The sequence below is a fragment of the Ochotona curzoniae genome, unplaced genomic scaffold (assembly GCF_017591425.1).
Source record: "Ochotona curzoniae isolate NIBS_2020 unplaced genomic scaffold, NIBS_Ocur_1.0 scaffold_2587, whole genome shotgun sequence".
In the NCBI taxonomy this organism is placed as follows: domain Eukaryota; kingdom Metazoa; phylum Chordata; class Mammalia; order Lagomorpha; family Ochotonidae; genus Ochotona; species Ochotona curzoniae.
Window position 1 is genome coordinate 5,311,350 of NW_024467096.1, and position 18,296 is coordinate 5,329,645.

The following is an 18,296-nucleotide window of genomic DNA, read 5'->3' on the forward strand; positions in this document are numbered from 1 at the left end:
TCTTACGTTAAAGATTCTATACTGGACACTCACTTCGTTTTTTAAAGCGACTCTTCCTAAACATCCTCTAGAGTACGTGTAGTTTAAGCAGGATAGGTGGCACTGTTGGCCACAGCGGGAGGAATGGTATTCAAGTCTAAAGTTCTGGTTTGGAACCAAAATTGCAGAGAAAATCATCCGATGATGATCTGAATGTGGAAATAACAGGTAGAACCGAAGAAACGGTCCATTCAGGTGGGAAACACTTCATTTTCAACCGATTAGGTCAGTACTGTAATGTCCAGCATAATCCAGTTTTTACATTTAAGCCATTCATTATACGATGTCTATCCCATCCATAATTAGCCAGTTAGAATTTATTAAGGAAATAGTTGTCAGATAAAGTATTTTTCCTGCAGGATAATCTGACCGCGGAGTCAAAATAGGCCAACTTGGTAATAAGTTAAAAAAAAAAAAAAAAAAGCAAGTGGGGTGGTGGGAAATTAGGAATTCAGGAAAAGGAATCTGTATCATGGATGAATTGTTTTAATCAACTCTGGATCATGAGTCCACATTATGTTCCACATCAGGAGGATCAGCGTGGCCACACGGAGGTATGACACGTGTGCGGGCATTAAACCACAAGACTTCAGATAGGCTCAGCTCCAGCCATGACAGCCACTTTGGGAGTGAACCAGTGGATGAAAGAGCTGTCTCCTCTCTGTAAATCTGATCTGCCTTTCCAATAAAAAGAAATCTTTTTAAAAATTCTTTTTCGGGCCCAGGTGGTGGCCTACTGGCTAGTCCTCGCCTTGTACACCCAGACCCAGTATGGGTGCCGGTTCTAATCCTGGCAGCTCCGCTGCCTGGAAAAGCAGTGGAGGACAGCCCAAAGCCTTGGGACCCCACACCTGCATGGAAGACCTGGAATAAGATCCCGACTACTGGCTTTGGATTGGCTCAGCTCTGGCCGTGTGGCCACTTGGGGAGTGAATCATTGGACAGAAGATCTGTCTCTCCTCTCTATGTATCTGACTTTATAATAAATAAATCTTTAAAAAATTTTTTTCAGTGTTATGAACTGAAAAAATTGCAGCTGCAGCTGATGTATTCGTCATCCCTGGCCAACATCCAGTGCATGTATCACTTTTTATTGTTCTTAAAATTTTGCTATTCTTAGAATAAATACCTAAGAACAGGATCTCATTTCACATTTTTTTTTAGAGTTGAGTTACATTGTCTATTCATACATTCCATAGTTACAAAGGATTCTCATCTACTTCCTCAGTCTACTCTCATGAAGGGGGCTGACTGAGAATTAGCAGATGTAGATTTTGTCAGGCTTACTAGAGTCAAGTGACAGATACAAATGATGACAGTTGCAAAAAGGCTGTAGGCAAAGGGGCAGCGTTAGGGATTGATAAAGTGGACTTCCTGCTTCTTCCTGTTTATTTTAAACGCTGAAAGTTCAGTCAATCCTGGGACAAAAGCTTCACCCATTTCAATGCCTCTTGGCAGCTCTGCATCTCACAGTTAACATGTTCTTTTCCCTTTCTACAGCCTAGAAAATGTATCATGCTTGCCTCTTGAGATTATGAACATACGACTCCACTGTTAAAAACACAGAATCTTGGTGAATCTAATTCTCTTCCAATGTACAAAAAAATAAACAAAAAACCCTACTTCTTGAATATATCCAATGTTTGCTTGTTTCTTTTCTTGCTCTCTTAGTAAGAAACATGAATGATAGATTCAGGAATATGGAAATATAAATTCAAACACGTACACTAGAGAACAGCTTCTAATTGATCTTTAAACACTGGCATACCTCATCTGAACATACTCAGGATGAGAGATTTCAGACAATGCCTCCTTACCAAGTTTTTGTAGGATAGATTTCAACTACAGAATAAACTGTCTTGGCATGGGGAAAAAAGAACTCTACAATGTCCAAGTAAGTCTTTTAACCCGTACAGAAAGACCATATTAGTACAAGATTCTGGTAAATATATGGTTTCTGGAAGTTACTATCTTTAAAAAAATAACTCCAAACTGATCTAGGAACATTCTTTAAAGGGAAACTTAAATCACAAATTTTACAGTGGCAAAAAATGATATGTAGTTCTGATGAAAGCTCAAGAGTTCTACTGATTAAAAATGAAATCATTTTTACTATTTGCCTGCATCTGGAATACAAGTTATTCATTCTCCATAATGCCAACTGAGTTTTTTTTCACTCTTATGTGGTAAAAATAATCAGCACAAATATTATATTAAAACTGTCTATATTATGTAAATCATAATTCCATTGACAGCAATCGAGTCATATCCTATTCTAAAAAAAGTACTAATCACCAAGGACAAAGCCCAATGGTGCTTCATAATAGGTGTAAATTATGATTTACTTCTAATTAGAATTACAGAGAATAGTTTGTGTTCATGTATGTCTCCTTGTGAACACGTCCTTTTTCACTAGGTCTACCTAACTTGAATGCCAAAGTAATGAAGTATGAATCATCACTAGATGATTTACTGAAGACCCTCTAAATACAAAAATATGGCTATTAGCAAGTCCTGGGCAGCTGTCAGGCCATACATTATTCCACTACTTTCTGTGGGTGTGCAATTGAAAAAAAAAATGTTTACTATTATCAACTGTTAATTAGATATGAGATCAAAAAGTTATTGTGCCCCTTAGAAGTCTTAAGAGTCTTGGGTCTCATTTTACTAAGATGTAAAAAGAGGGGTTAAAACTGAATGCCTTTTAAAAGCTCATCTAGCACTGTACTCCTTCGTAAATTTCTTTCAAAATTCCTCCATGCCAGCTCTTGCTGGAACTATGAATGAAATTATTAAAAAGCAAGAGAAGGATGCGAATAGAAGAATCCAGATAGATTTACTAATTCAGGTGATCAGTAACTTAAAAAGTTATAATCACCTAATAGCAGGTTCTTCATAGCACAGAATAATCTAAAAACGACAACTTAATGTTGATAGCTAAGAACAAATCATGTGAAACCTGTAACATTTTATTTGTTAAAAATGAACAGCTTCTAAATGTAACTTTTCCAAAAAACACCAAAAAGTACAGTGTAAAGCACCTCCTCATTAAATACAAACTTTCATTTTGTGATGCACTGCATCAATGTTTAGCATACACCTTGATGCAAAGGAAATTCTAAGTTGCATCCTGTTTAAAAAAAAAAATAGATGAACAAGGATGACTACAACCACATTCCAAGGGAAATTTTCCTCCAACAAAGCATTTTTTTTTTAATACACAACATGTTAGCACATAGTTTTAGTTGTATCAAAGGTGAAATTTTATAAAGAAAATTACAGATGACCAAAGAGCAAAAATTTAATATCCCAAAGACACTGTTACTTGATGTACTTTATATTCAATATTTGGAGCAATTTTTAACATTTCCCCTAAAATGGTATCAATAATAACTCAACATAACATTTAAAGTAACAGGAAAATGAAAACTTTTTCATACTGTATTTTCTACAAACTGTTCTAAAGAAAGCTCAGCTGTTTCCCTTTGTTTTAAAATAGGTGACCGGGAACTCTAAATCAATTCAAAACGTATTTCCTTGGATTAAATACAAACGTCTATATTTGCAAATGCTTTGCCTCCAATCCTTGGCCTCAAGGAAAAGCATCAAACAGAGAAAGAGAGACTAGAGTTGACTTTCATATTCTGAGACCAGTTTCCAATCATCCCTTATTAGTAGAAGCACTGTCAAACATCAGATATTAAGAGTCAGATTTAATTCTTTGGTATAAGCATGAAACTGTTATTGATAGTTTTCCACGGCTAGCACAAACCAATAATAACTCAAGAAGCATGAGAGAGAACTCAAGTCAAAACAGTAATGTTGTTTTGTTTTAACGAAAAGTCACTAATCATATACTCCAGAAAAACTAACACCTACTTAGAGGCTTTAATATTACACTAAATTGAAAGTTAAGTTTCAAATGACCGAAGTTGTAAACTGTAGCCAGACTATTTTGCTGCATTTTGGCATTTTGACCCTAATTCAGAGTATACAATTTGGAGACTCTTAACACTATCTTAGCAAAATGGACTAACTCCTTTCACCTCTCCAGAAGACAGGAAAAAACCTCACCCCACAAAGGCTTGAACTTCATACAAGAAATTGGAGTGGAACCAGTGGTTACAATATAACTCTATAACAGCATAATTTTGCACTTTTACTGTGACATATACAAGTATTTTTGGTAGGGGCATTGTAAATTAGTTAATCTAGCAAGCTTATAAGCTTTTAAATTTTACTTTCTCAAATAAAAGTCAAGGACTTTGAAGCTATTAACTTTACCATCAAATATTGAAGGGACTCATCCTATTTGAATAATTCTAATTTTCTGAATCATATTTGAAGAATTCTTTCTGGACATTAGGCTCAAGGATACACTAAATTAAACATCTGGAAATTTTTCACCTTATTTACCTGTCCTTCAGCTTGCTGCTACTTCTTATTCTTTCTTCATATGCTACACATACACACACTGTGAAAATAACACATTTGGATACTCTCTTCCAAAGCCCTACTCAAGCTAACTTAGTAATTTACACATTTTTGGCCTTTAAATATGAATATCTTAAACTGAGATTAATGCCAAGAGTCCCACTTCTTACTAAAAGTTCGGCACTAAATACTTAAAATCCTGGGGAATTAATACCACCCAAAAAAATGAAGCAAGTCCCAAATATTCCAATAAATCTTAAAATGCAAAACAAGACTTCAAATACTTTCTCTAAGGCAAAAACGATAACTGTACTTACTACATCTACACTATTAAAGAAAAACTGATAGCAACAAATGGACCTACTCATATTTCTGAAGACCATGGTTCCCAAGTTATCTTTAGGTAAAGTCTAGTCTAAAAAATGGGCAAAGGCAATGAGATCCTAAATACCATGTTCACAAAAATAATCAATTTGTATTTTTCTGTCTTCCTTCTGCTGCATGAGGAATCAAGTAGTCAACAAATTGCTTCTTCTGGGCCAACCACAAAATCTTTGAGAACAGATGGATACATTTCCTGTTATTCTTTCTGGGTATTATTTTATATATTTTGAAAAAACAAAAACAGAAAAACCTTCAAAAATAAAAATAAAGGTTAGTCTTCTGAATATTCTGAAATAAAGTTTCTTGAACTTCTGTAATGAACTCTTCAAGCAGTTCATTTTTTCAAACACAGTCATCACTTTAAAGTTCCTTTGAGATGGAACCTATCCCACAGTTACAAAGCGATTTCCTCCTTTGCTGAACGTGAGAGTAGCTCTTTGTTCCTTCAGGATACCAAACCGTTCATTCAAGGTCATCCCTGTCTAAAAAACAGAAATATTAGCAATTTAACTTAAAGACATATTTGCTCTGGAGCAATTATGTGATCTATCAATTGCTAGTAACAATAGCTAATATTTCCTGAGTTTCTATTATATGACCACGTTTAATCCTAACAAAAACCATAGAAAAAAGGTGAAGTTTCAGAAATTATTTGCCTAATAGCACTTCTAGAATTTAAATCATACAGTCTGACTCAAAATACCTATCTCCTAATCACTATAATACCTAATTATACACTGTAAAGTATATACTACATCTATAGTAACATACCCAAAGATGAAAGTACTAGAATTTCTGTTTTCAGGTTCTGCTAACACTGACACCAACTTTAGTGATACCTCTGATAAAAGTTATCTGGATTTGTGAATATTCTGAAGCAAACTTCTTTTAACTTTGACTTCAAAATAGAACTTCAAATCTCATTTTTTACTAACATTTAACATAAACTGCTTCTGGACATTATTTTATTATTTCTGAAAGTAATAAAGACAAAATTCAATTAAATATGACCAAATTTCTTTCCAGCTTTCATTATGCTCAATTACATAAAATTCTACGAAATCTACGTATTTATCATTAAACATAAGTGAACTGAAGATTACAGGATACAGGGAAAATGTCAAAACTAGAGTGAGATACCATTCGGCTTCCACTTGAATAGTTACAAATTAGAAATAATGATGAATGGAGGTGAGGATAGGGAGAAATTCAGAAACTTCATATGTGTTGTATGACTATAAAATATTACAGCTACTTCTTTGTAAAACTGTTTGGTAGTTCCTTAAAAGAGTTACCACATGACCCAGCAAATTTGGTTTTAGGTATTTACCAAGGAGAAATGAAAACATAGGCTCTGACAAAAACTTGTACACAAGCTAAAGAACAGAAATAACCCAAATCTCCATTAATCAATGAATGAATTAAAAAGATGTGATATATACATACAATAAAAGATTAAAAATGAAACACATAATACGGAAGGCCCTTAAAAATATCACATTAAGAAGCCAGCTACAAAAATCACATATTATGATACCGAATTCATGGGGCCCAGCACAATGGCTCAGTGGCTAAATCCTCACCTTGCATGTATCAGGATCCCATGGATTCAAGTTTCTGTCCTGGCTATTCTACTTCCCCTCCCCCTGCTTGTAGCCTGGGAAAGCAGTGGAACACAGGCCAACGCCTTGGGATCCTGCACCTGTATGGGAGACCTAGAAGAAACTTCTGGCTCCTGGTTTGGATCAGCTCAGCTCTGGCCACTGCGATCACCTGGGGAGTGAATCAGCAGACAGAAAATCTTTGTTTTGGCTCTCCTCCTCTCTATAGATTTGCCTTTCCAATAAAAATTAAAAAAAAATAATGTCCAATTTAGGCCTATTGTGGTGGCATAGCCGCTAAAGTCCTTGTCTTGAATGTGTCAGGATCTCATATGGGCACCGGTTCTAATCCCGCAGCTCCACTTCCCATCCAGCTCCCTGCTTCTGGTCTGGGAAAGCAGTCAAGGACAGCACAAAGCCTTGGGTTCCTGCACCCACATGGGAGACCCAGAGAAAATTCCAGGCTACTGGCTTCAGAATGGCACAGCACCGGCCATTGCTGCCACTTGGGAGTGAATCATCGGATGAAAGATCTTCCTCTCTGTCTTTCCTCCTCTCTGTATATCTGACTTTGCAATAAAAATAAATAATTAAATCTTTTTTTAAAAATACCCAACTTATATGAATTGTCAATATAGTAAAGTCTATAGAAAGCAGATTTGTGGTTGAATTGGAAAGGAGGATAGCCAAAACAGCCTGTTTAGGGGCAAATGTTTGTCCTAGCTATTGGAACACCTTACATCTTAAACTGGAATGAATTTATGTCCTGACTGCTACTGATTTCAGCCTCTTGCTAATGTACAAACAGCCCGACGGGGCAGCAGAGCTGGGTTCCTGAAACCCCTGTGAAATACCTGGATTGAATTCCTGCTTACTGGTTTTAACCTAGCCAAGAATTTATGAGCATGAGCGTTCTGTGCTATATCTGATAAGCAAATCAAAAAATTAAAATTTGTAAAATAAATAACAGGAATTTAAAATAAGTTCATTTTAAACGGTTTACTGTATTGCACAAAAATTGCTTTGTTAATAATCTCAATGAATGTCCCAAAGAAATGCAAAAACACATCATTTTTTTTACCTGCTTTCCAACACTATTTATGTCAAATTGTAAGGGGACACCTTTAGGAACTTTCTTTACTTCAGACTGTTCCCGTTTTGTCAAGAATGAGGGCACAGCAGTACGAGTTAATCGTGGCTTCTGAGGTCTATTGGAAAAACAATTAAAATATCATATCAGTTAAAAAAATAGATCATGTGGAACTTAACGTAGCTTGATTTGTACATACACTCAAATATATTAGGGCTACTTTACTGTATTCTCCACAAAAGTACATGACAACCCCAGACAAAAATGTACAACTGTCCCAATGTCTTTTAGTAGAACTACAACAAATTTTTCAATAATTTGCAATGACTGTTAATTTCCAGGTCTCTTCTAAAATAAAGCAAATTCTAAATTCTTAAAGATCTATCCTTAATTCCTTTTCAACTCGGTCATTAAGTGGATTGACAAATATCTAGTAAGTTCATAATGCAGTTAACATAATGAAATTATTACATAAATTAAACTCAAATAACTAAAAGAATACAACTTCAGAAAAAAAAGATAGTCTGAAAGCAAGATATCTAAAACATGCCAGAGGTAGAGGAAAAAATTTAAGTCTGTATGTATCTTATTAACTATCATAAGTATACATTATACATACAGCTTTTTTTTTCATAAAAGAAACTTGGGGGCCCAGCACCATGGCCTAAGCGGCTAAAGTCCTTGCCTTCAACGCCCCAGGATCCCATATGGGTTCCGGTTCTAATCCCGTCAGCTCCACTTCCCATCCAGCTCCCTGCTTGTGGCCTGGGAAAGCAGTCAAGGATGGCCCAAAGCTTTGGGACCCTGCACCCGTGAGGGAGACCTGGAAGAAGTTCCTGGTTCCAAGCTTCGGGTCGGCGCAGTACTGGCTGTTGTGCTCAGTTGGGGAGTGAATCATCGGACGGAAGATCTTCCTCTCTGTCTCTCCTCCTCTCTGTATATTTGACTTTCCAATAAATAAATAAATCTTTTAAAAAAAAAGAAAGAAACTTGGGGCTGGCATGGTATACAAGTTAATCCTTCTTCATGTATCACTGGCATCACCTTTGTGGCTAGTTTGAGTACTAGCTGCTTCACTGACCTAACTCCCTGCTTGTGGCCTGGGAAAGTGGTGGAGGACGGCCCAAAGCCTTGGGACCCTGCACCCACGTGGTGAAACCCGGAAGAAGCTGCTGGCTTCTGATCAGTTCAGCTCTGGTCATTGTGTTCATTTGGAGAATATACCAGCAGACAGAAGATCTGTGTGACTCTCTTTTGCGTCAATCTTCTTTTCAAGTAAGAATAATCGAATCTTCAAGAAAAAAAATCTTAAAGAAAAATTGAGGGCCTTGTCTTGAATGTGCCAGGATCCTATATGGGTGCCGGCTCTAATCCTGGCAGCCCCTCTTTCCATCCAGCTCCCTGCTTGTGGCCTGGGAAAGCAGTGGAAGATGGCCCAAAGCTTTGGGACCCTGCACCCACGTGGGAGACCTGGAAGAGGCTCCTGGCTTTGGATCAGCTCAGCTGTGGCCACTGCTGCCACTTGGGGAGAGAATCAATGGATGGATCTTCCCCTCTATCTCTCCTCTCTGTATATCTGAATTTTCAATAAAAATAAATAAATACAAATAAAAAACAGTTTAAAACACTTATTTGTGGTACAGAATCAATAACTATGAGAGGTTTTGCCTTTAACTATACATTGTATTGTGTCTCCATTACATCACATGCTTTACTTCTTCTAGTTTTGTATCTCAGTCTATCCTCAATTGGACCTCATACTCTGGGCAGATGTCTATTAATATCCTATTATCTCATATACTGAAAGGTTAAATGTTTTGTGAAAAGAATCAAACTTACACCGGGCACTTCACTGCTCCAGGATTGTCAATAGACACAGTTAAAATTCCTCCACTAGTGGTAGAAGTCCGCCACCTAAATTTTTAAAAATGCAAAAATTTCATTGAAATTGTATATAATCCTACAGCATAGTCCACAAACAATACATATTAAAGAGTATCCATGTGCTTGCTTTGGCAGTACATTTACTAAAACTGGAAGGATAAAGAGTAGCCATTACTTGTTTTTAGCTTTTGAAATATTTGGATTCACATAGCTCCTAACATGATAAAATGAATTAGCATCTTGGACATATAAACTTGGGCACCTGAATTTACTTCTTTTCTCATCGTAATAAATATATGCTCATTTAAAAAAATATTGTGCAGTAGGATTTTTAATGAAAAGCACATTTTTCAGTCACTATTCTCTTCCTTCTACGTCTATTACCTAGAAACAGTACTTTTTAACCTTCCCTATTTTTACCACTTCCTGGCATCCCATTCACTAACCACAATGCTGATATGATAAACTCTGGCTAGGATAATTAAGGATTAGACCAGTATACTATGTTCCAGTCTCCTTACACAGCTCTAAATACTTTGATGGCTGTTATCACTATTTTACTTCCAATAACTGTAAATCTCCTAATAGTGTCTCTCCCCAGCCCCAGGACTCCTTGAGAGGATACAGTATCTCTATTTCTTCTCCTTTCTTCCTGTAGATTTCTTCAGCTCTACCTTATATCACTAAAACTTGACCTTTACATTACATTATTCTGTTACCAAATTATCCTTCTGTGCTCTGTCTACAAATTCAGTCTCAAACTTCACACAACAAACAGTATTATTTCATCACAGTTGTATAAACACTGTTAGCTACAGAAGCACACCAGCCATGATTCTACTTCCTTCTTTAGGTTCAGTGTTAGGACCCTTGGGCTTAAGAACAGAGTCAGCATCAGGTCCCAACAGTTTTCTTTCTTATACACTGACTGCTCAATATTACACTCCATTACAGCTAACACCATATCTGAACCATGACCATATATTATACTTTGCTTCCAAAAAACAGCCAAAATTTTAAATAATTTTTAAAAAGATTTATTTTATTTTTATTGGAAAGGCAGATATACAGAGAGGAGAGACAGAGAGGAAGATCTTCCATCCGATAATTCACTCCCCAGGCGGCTGCAATGGCTAGAGCTGAGCCAATCCGAAGCCAGGAGCCTCTTGCAGGTCTTCCACGCGGGTGCAGGGTTCCAAAGCTTTGGGCCATCCTCGACTACTTTCCCAGGACCTGAACTACTGCGCCATCGCACTGGGCCCCAAAATTTTAAATAATTTAATCTCAAATATCGGACCACATTGATGGAATTAAAACATTACAACCTACATTTAAAGAGACAAAAAATAGATTTTCAAAAGACTTTTTAAGAGTAAAGCGGGGGCCCAGCACCGTGGCCTAGCAGCTAAAGTCCTCGCCCTGAACATGCCGGGATCCCATATGGGGCCGATTCTAATCCTGGCGGCTCCACTTCCCATCCAGCTCCCTGCCTGGGAAAGCAGTGGAGGATGGCCCAAAGCCTTGGGACCCTGCACCCACGTGGGAGATCTGGAGGAAGTTCCTGGTTCCAAGCTTCGGGTCGGCGCAGTACTGGCTGTTGTGCTCATTTGGGGAGTGAATCATCTAACAGAAGATGTTCCTCTCTGTCTCTCCTCCTCTCTGTATATCTGACTTTGCAATACAAATAAATAAATCTTAAAAAAAAAAAAAGAGTAAAGCGGAGAAGATTATATGTAAGGAAAAACTCAACCATTTCTAAAATTATACAAGTTTTCTAAAAGCTCCACTGGATTTTCTATTCATTCTCTAAACAGATAAATGAATATTTTGAATAAGAAACAACAGAGTAATCTACTTTATCCTAAAGCTGTTACAACACTGACATGCAAAAAGTCAAAGGTCTTTAGGAAAAAAGAAAAAAAAGAATTGATTCATTTTAGGACAACTCATTTTGGGACTCAATTTCTTTTAGACTAGGACACAGAAATCTGTGGAGCCAGTATTCTCAAGTTTTGAAATCATATCTTTAAAAACAAATGTAAACTTACTGACGAGTTCTCTTTGCTACTACATCCTCTAGCAGTTGTTCTGTGTTCAACTGGGCCTGAACCTGAAGGGAAAAAAAAGTAGTAGATCCCATAGAAAGCAAGAGGATTTGAATACAAAGAGCCATGCTGTACTTTTTAACCCATGTGGCCCGTGCATGACAACAGGAGAGGGTTCTGTGCTAGCTGAACACTTCTTTGTTGGGGTTCCTGAATTAGAGCAAGTAGCAAGAAGTGTTTTGCCTAGTAGTTAAGATGCTGGCATCCAATTTAACAGAGCCTGTATTCAGGTTTTCCCACCAATGCAGCCCCTAGGAGGCAGCAATGATGCATCAAGTAATTGGGTTCCCGCACTGGAGATTTGGACACATTCCAGGTTCCTAGATACAGCCCCAGCCCATTCCTGACCACTGCAGGCATCTGTAAAATGAACCACTGGATGGTAACTATTTTATAGCCTCTCAATAACAACAACAAAACAAACAAACAAACAAAAAAAAAAAACAAGAGAAAGAAAAAAATGGAAAACGTGGCAAATACAGTTTATCACATTAAATAACATCTTAAATTTTTGTAATATGTTGTTATTGAGTATAGTAAAAACAGAACAGAAAAAAATACACACACACACACCTATATATATAAAATGAAAATCTAATGTTCTCAGCACCCCAAGTCTAATCTCTGCTTCAACCACGGGTCATGCTTATGGATTGAGGACTACAAAAATACTAAAAAGTTGCCAAACATTCTCTTTGGGGGAAAAAGAAATCACCAAGGTTTTTTAATACCTTCAGACCTCTTCTGAAAAGGAAAGTTGCTTGACGGGTGTCTTTCTGATGGCTTAATTTATTTCCACTCCTGGTAAAATTAGCAGGAATGTTATTTCTGCAACAAAAGCACATATAGTGAAATAAATCTGATCTGTTTAACTGCATTTTTTAAAAGATTTATTTATTCTTATTGGAAAGGCAGACACACAGAGAGGAGAGACAGAGAGAAAGATCTTCCATCTGCTGGTTCACTCCCCAAGTGGCTACAACGGCCAGAGCTGAGCTGATCTGAAGCCAGGAGATTCTTCTGGGTGCTCTACATGGGTGCAGGGTCCCAAGGCTTTGGCCATCCTCAACTGCTTTCCCAGGCCACAAACAGAGAATTGGATGGGACATGAGCAGGTGCCCACATGAGATCACGGCGGTTGTAAGATGAGGACTTTAGCCACTAGGTAACCATGCTGGGCCCCTATTTAACTACTTTTAAACATCTTGAGAAAAAATAAGTAAAAATAGTTATATGCACAGGCAGAAAATTTGAGTCATTATTAATATAAAGACTGATATATTTCCCTATTTGCCAAGAACTAAGGTTTGATTTACAAATTCCTTCCTCTGCAGCAAATCATGTATCAACATGGTCAATTTTGAACTAGTTTCAAATATCCCATAAAAATAATTTTTAATGCTATCACCTCAAATTGGCAAAAATATAAACGTACACACTTAGTACTTAAATTATTCTTTAGGTTACCTAATCTGACCTCCATTTCACAGAGGTTCAAATGCAAACTTTCCCTAGAGAGCTCAGTTTATGAGTCTCCTGTGAACAACAGCTTCTCAGCTGATAGGTAAGTAAGTGTACTGCCAAATGAGCCCCCAGAACAGTTAAACAAAACTGCAACTCTAGTGAATGTTTCTGTTTACTAAAAAAACAACCAAAAAAACTCATTTCAACTTCTGCTTTGAGTTCTTTTGCAAAACAATGATACTTGAAATGCAAATGAGAAAACTTGATAGCACATCAGCTGCGTATCTACTTTTATCAATACAGAAACACCATGCCAGTGGCCTGCACCATAAGCAGCTGTGTGCAACTGACCTGTATTGCCCATGAATGCTGGTTAAATCCTCATGGCTCCAATTCTGATCTAATCCCCTCCTAACAGACCTGGGAAAGCAGCAGCAGGGTTGGCTCAGGCACCTGAGCCCTAGTCACCCATGAGGGAGACAGCTGGATTCTGGACTTTGGGCACTGCTGCTCTTTCAGGAGTGAACCAGCAGATGGAGGATCATCTCTGTCTTTCCCTTTCTCCCTGCTGACTCTTTCAGGTCTTTCCTCCCTTGGATCCCCCTCCTATCACTACAGCAGCAGCCCTTTTCCCACTTTCTCCTAAATAAATTTTACCTTATAAAAAACAAAACAAAATTTATTTATTTTTCTTAGGCAGATCTACAGAGAGACAAAGATCTTTCATCTGCTGCTTTACTCCTTAAATGACTGCAACAGCCAGAGTTGAACTGATTCAAAGCCAGGAGCCAGGAGCTTCTTCCAGGTCTCCCACGTGGGTGCAGTGTCCCAAGGCTTTGTGCTGTCTTCTACTGCTTTCTGGGGCCACAAGCAGGCAACTGGAAGGGAAGTAGAGCAGCCAGGATACAAATTGGTACCAATATGGGATCACAGCGCTTCCAAGGGCAAGGATTTCACCATTGAGGCATCACACTGGGCCCAAAGGAGCAGGTATTAAAGTGCACTGCTTAATTTGCCCATATCCCTTATCAGAATATATAGGTTCATTTCCTGGCTCAGGCTCCTTTAACTTCTTACCAATACATACCCTGAAAATAGGGATGTGGGCTCAAGTAATTGGATTCCTGGTTTCAGCTTTCAAACCTGGTTCAACCTCAGCCCAGCTCTGGCTATTGCCAGCATTCAGGAGGTCAACAAACTTAAGGGCCTCTGTCTTCTGTCTCGCCTTCCCTGTCTCATTACTTCCCAAGAAAATAAACAGAAAACTAAAACACACAGAATATTTTCTAGTTTGTTTTCACCACATAGCATATCTGATGTTTTGGTAAGAACCATTAAGATGGAATGATAAAGTCAACTTTCAGAATTTCTAATTTTGAATAATTGTGAGGATTATTTTGTAAAAAATAGGATTTTTACAAAAATAATCAGCTTTTGCAATTTTATGTGTCAAGAAATGTAAAGAAGCCAAGTGATGTTTATAATACCCTCCATCCTGGGTATTTAAATACACATTTGGAGTATCTGTGTTAAAAATGAGGTAACTGCAGGGGGAAGGAGGGGAAAATCCCAGACCCTATGGAATTGTACCATAAAACTCAAAACAAACAAACAAAAAAAACCATGAGGTAACTGGGCCTGGAGCAGGAGCCTAGTGGCTAAACTCCTAACCTTGCATCCACTGGGATCCCATATGGGTGTCAGTTCTAATCCTGGTAACCCTGCTTCCCATCCAGCTTCTTGTGGCCTGGGAAAGCAGTGGAGATCAGCTCAAAGCCTTGGGACCCTGCACCTGCATAGGAGATCTGAAAGAAACTCCTGTCTCCTGACTTTGGATAGGCTAAAAACTCTGGCTGTTGGAGCCACATGGGTAGTGAATCAACAGATAGAAGATCTTCCTCTCTATCTTTCCTCCACTCTGTATATCTGACTTTCCAATAAAAATAAGTAAATCTTTAAAATAAATAAATAAATAAATAAACAAACAAATAATTAAATATAAGGTAATTAGGGCTCAGCATTATGGTATAGTATGCTAAGCTGCTGCCTTCGATGCTGGAATCCCATGTAGGTACCAGTTCATGTCCTAGCTGCTCCGCTTCCAATTCAGCCCCCTGATGATGCACCTGGAAAGGAGTAGATGGCCCAAGTGGTAAGAGGCCCCTGTGCCCACACAAAGGCCTGGCAGAAGCTCCTGCTTGGCTTGGATGGGCTGATCTTCGGCTGTTGCAGCCATTTGGGGAATGAACCCTCTCTCTGTGACTCTTTCAAATAAGCAAATAAATCCTTAAAAAAACAAAAGCAAATGGTAATAGAAGAATCACTGCAAACCCATTTTGAACACCTACTGCAGGAAGTGCTTATTTATGCCCATAACACATTATTGCCTTATAGTGGAGTACTTACTTTCTATTTAATTGGTTAGGTCTCTTGAGAACCGCGACTGGTTTCCTTGGCGTTTCATTTTGTCTCAGGAGATTTGTCTTCCTTTTTAACACCGGAAAATATCGTTCTATATTCTTTTAGGAAGCAAGGAGCTATATTAATCATATTATTTTTTGCTATGTATCCTACTATGATAAACATTTCTGATGCAGTATGAATAGAGACTGACAAACTGCTTAAATGTGCAGATAAGGGAGATGAAGAAACCAAAACTTAAAATTTTCCAGTCTGATTGAAAAGAGGAAAACCACATTATACTTAAAGTACTTGAATACACTGGCAGATACATATACAATTGATGAAGAAACTGTGGCTTTGCCATCAACAGAAATTCAGACAGCCAGGGATGGTAATTTGGAAATTGGTATACTAAGTGAAGACATAAGAGGCAAGTTCCAAAACAAATGCAAGAAGAAGAGGGGCAGGTTTCCAGACCAGTGGTTAAGATGCCTAGGTACCCTGCCAGACAGCAGATTCCTCCATTTCTGTCTCAAACAAACAATTCAGGATAGGTATTGAGGCTCAACGGGTAAACCACTACTTGGGCCACCTGTATCTCTTATAGTTCAGTTACAGTTCCGGCCATTCAGTTGTCTATCTAGCTTCCTGCTAATTTATGTGGGAAAAGCACAGCTAATGACCAAAGTACTGGGTCCCTGTCACCCATGTGGGAGATCCAGACAGGATTCCTGACTCCTGGCTCTGATCTGACCCATCTCTGGCTATTATGAGCATCTCCACCTTGCCTTTCAGATAAATGAGCCTTTTAAAAACAACTACAGAACCTACATGGAAAAAAGAGGAATAAGAATTTGGAGCAGTGGTTAATACACCCGCATCCCATATCCGAGTGCTCAGGTATGAGTCCCAGTTCTACTTTTGATTTCAACCTCCTGCAAATAAAATAAAGGGAGGCAGAAGTGATGATCTAAGTTCCTAACATCTATTGAGACCTGTACTGAGTTCCCACCCTCAGAATTCAGAATGGCCCATACCAAGCTCTGGAAAATATCTGGGGTTTCGACAAGCAAATAGAAGACCGTTCTCTGTCTTCACATCTTTCAAATTAAAAATTAAAATCATATAACAAAACAAGAAGGGCAGGTATTGTGGCATAACAGGTGAGTTGCTACCTGAGATACCCACATCCCATACTGAAGCAGAGTTACCAATCCCACCTCCACTTCTGATCGAGCATCCTGGTAACGCACACACACCCTGTAAGGTAGCAAGAGATGATTGCCATCCACAAGGGGATCACCCACGTAGTCCTCACCACCCACGTAGGAGGCCTGGGTGGGATTTCCAGTTCCTGGCTACAGCCTGGTTCAGTACTAGTGACTGTAGGCCTTTTGGAAGTGAACTAACAGATGGATAATGTCTGTGGATAATGTCTGTCTCTGCCATTCAAATAAATGAAAATCAAAGAGAGAAAGAGGTTATCACAGAGAAAAACAACGTCAAAGTAGAAACGGTTAGAAGAAAAAAAAAATTAGTTTATTTACACACACACACACACACACACACAAAGGATGGATTTTTGCCCCAGTGCTTAAGCCACCAGCACTGAAGTGTTGGGTTTAACACCCAGCACCAAGCTCTGACTCCAGCTTCTTACTAATGCAAACCTAGGAGGCTGAAGCAATGGCTCAAGTAGGTAGGTTTCTGCTAGCCACATGGGAGACATGGCTGAGGTTTCCAGTTTCTGGCTACAACCCATGAAAGAATCCAGACTGCTGCAGGCATTCAGGAAGTGAGGTGTAGGGAGCTCTGTGTCTCCCTTAGGGTGTGTGTATGTTTACTTCTCTCTCTCTCTTTCTCGCAAATGGAATAAAAACAACAACAACAACAACAAAAATTGCAAGGAAATGTTCACTTGTCCTTGCTCCACACATATGAGTACATCACTAAATCCTAATTAAGGCATCTATATTTTCCATTAAGACTTCACTGATGATCATGACAATATTGGAGTATTTCATCTGAACCCTGCTATTATCTTAACTATATATGAGAAGCGGGGAGCCAGCACCAAGGAGTAGTAGGCTAAGTTTCTGTCTGACGCTGGCATCCCCTATGGGCTCCAGTTCAAGTCCCAGTTACTCCACTTCCTTTTTTTTTTAAAAGATTTATTTATTTTCATTACAAAGTCAGATATACAGAGAGGAGGAGAGACAGAGAGGAAGATCTTCCGTTCGATGATTCACTCCACAAGTGACTGCAACGGCCGATGCTATGCAGATCCGAAGCCAAGAACCAGGAACTTCTTCCGGGTATCCCACAGGGGTGCAGGGTCCCAAAGCTTTTGGGCCATCCTCCACTGGTTTCCCAGGCCACAAGCAGGGAGCTGGATGGGAAGTGGAGCTGATGGGATTTGAACCGGTGCCCATATGGGATCCTGGGGTGTTCAAGGCGAGGACTTTAGCTGCTAGGCCATGCCGCCAGGCCCTCCACTTCCCATCCAGCTCCCTACTTATGGCATGGGAAAGCAGTGGAAAATGGTCCAAAGCCTTGGCACCCTGCACCCATGTAGGAGATCAGGAAGAGGCTCTTAGCTCCTGGGTTTGGGTTGGGTCAGCTCTGGCTATTGCAGCCATTTGGAATGAGCCAGCAGATAAAGATCTATCTGTCACTCCTCTTCTAAAAAAATCTGCCTTTCAAATCAAAATAAATCTTTTTTAAAAACTATGGTTTTTGTTTTTTGAAAAAAACTATAAATTTCCATTGACTAAACAATGTCAAAAATACAGTAAGATATGGAAAAGTCTTCATTTTCATGAATATTTGAGAAAGATGTGAATGTAAAAAACAGGAACACAGAATATCAAGCGTCATATGGGATGCAGGCAT

At 38.6% G+C, this 18,296-nt stretch overlaps 1 protein-coding gene across 5 annotated transcripts in view; it reads right to left on the reverse strand.

Annotated features, from left to right (window-relative positions):
* Window positions 1–2,858: 2,858 nt before the first annotated feature.
* The window catches only part of LOC121171166 (UAP56-interacting factor), a 31,032-nt gene continuing 15,594 nt past the window's right edge, over window positions 2,859–18,296 (reverse strand). For 2 of the 5 annotated variants that reach the window (XM_041002695.1, XM_041002696.1), the window contains exons 4-9: window positions 15,408–15,520; window positions 12,269–12,365; window positions 11,481–11,542; window positions 9,388–9,462; window positions 7,540–7,666; window positions 2,859–5,339 (exon numbers count right to left, since the gene is read on the reverse strand). In XM_041002695.1, coding sequence (XP_040858629.1) covers window positions 5,241–5,339; window positions 7,540–7,666; window positions 9,388–9,462; window positions 11,481–11,542; window positions 12,269–12,365; window positions 15,408–15,520 — 573 coding nt within the window. In that variant the 3' untranslated portion in view covers window positions 2,859–5,240. The remainder of the gene's footprint in view (window positions 5,340–7,539; window positions 7,667–9,387; window positions 9,463–11,480; window positions 11,543–12,268; window positions 12,366–15,407; window positions 15,521–18,296) is intronic. The other 3 variants (XM_041002697.1, XM_041002699.1, XM_041002698.1) reach the window with 3 other exon arrangements.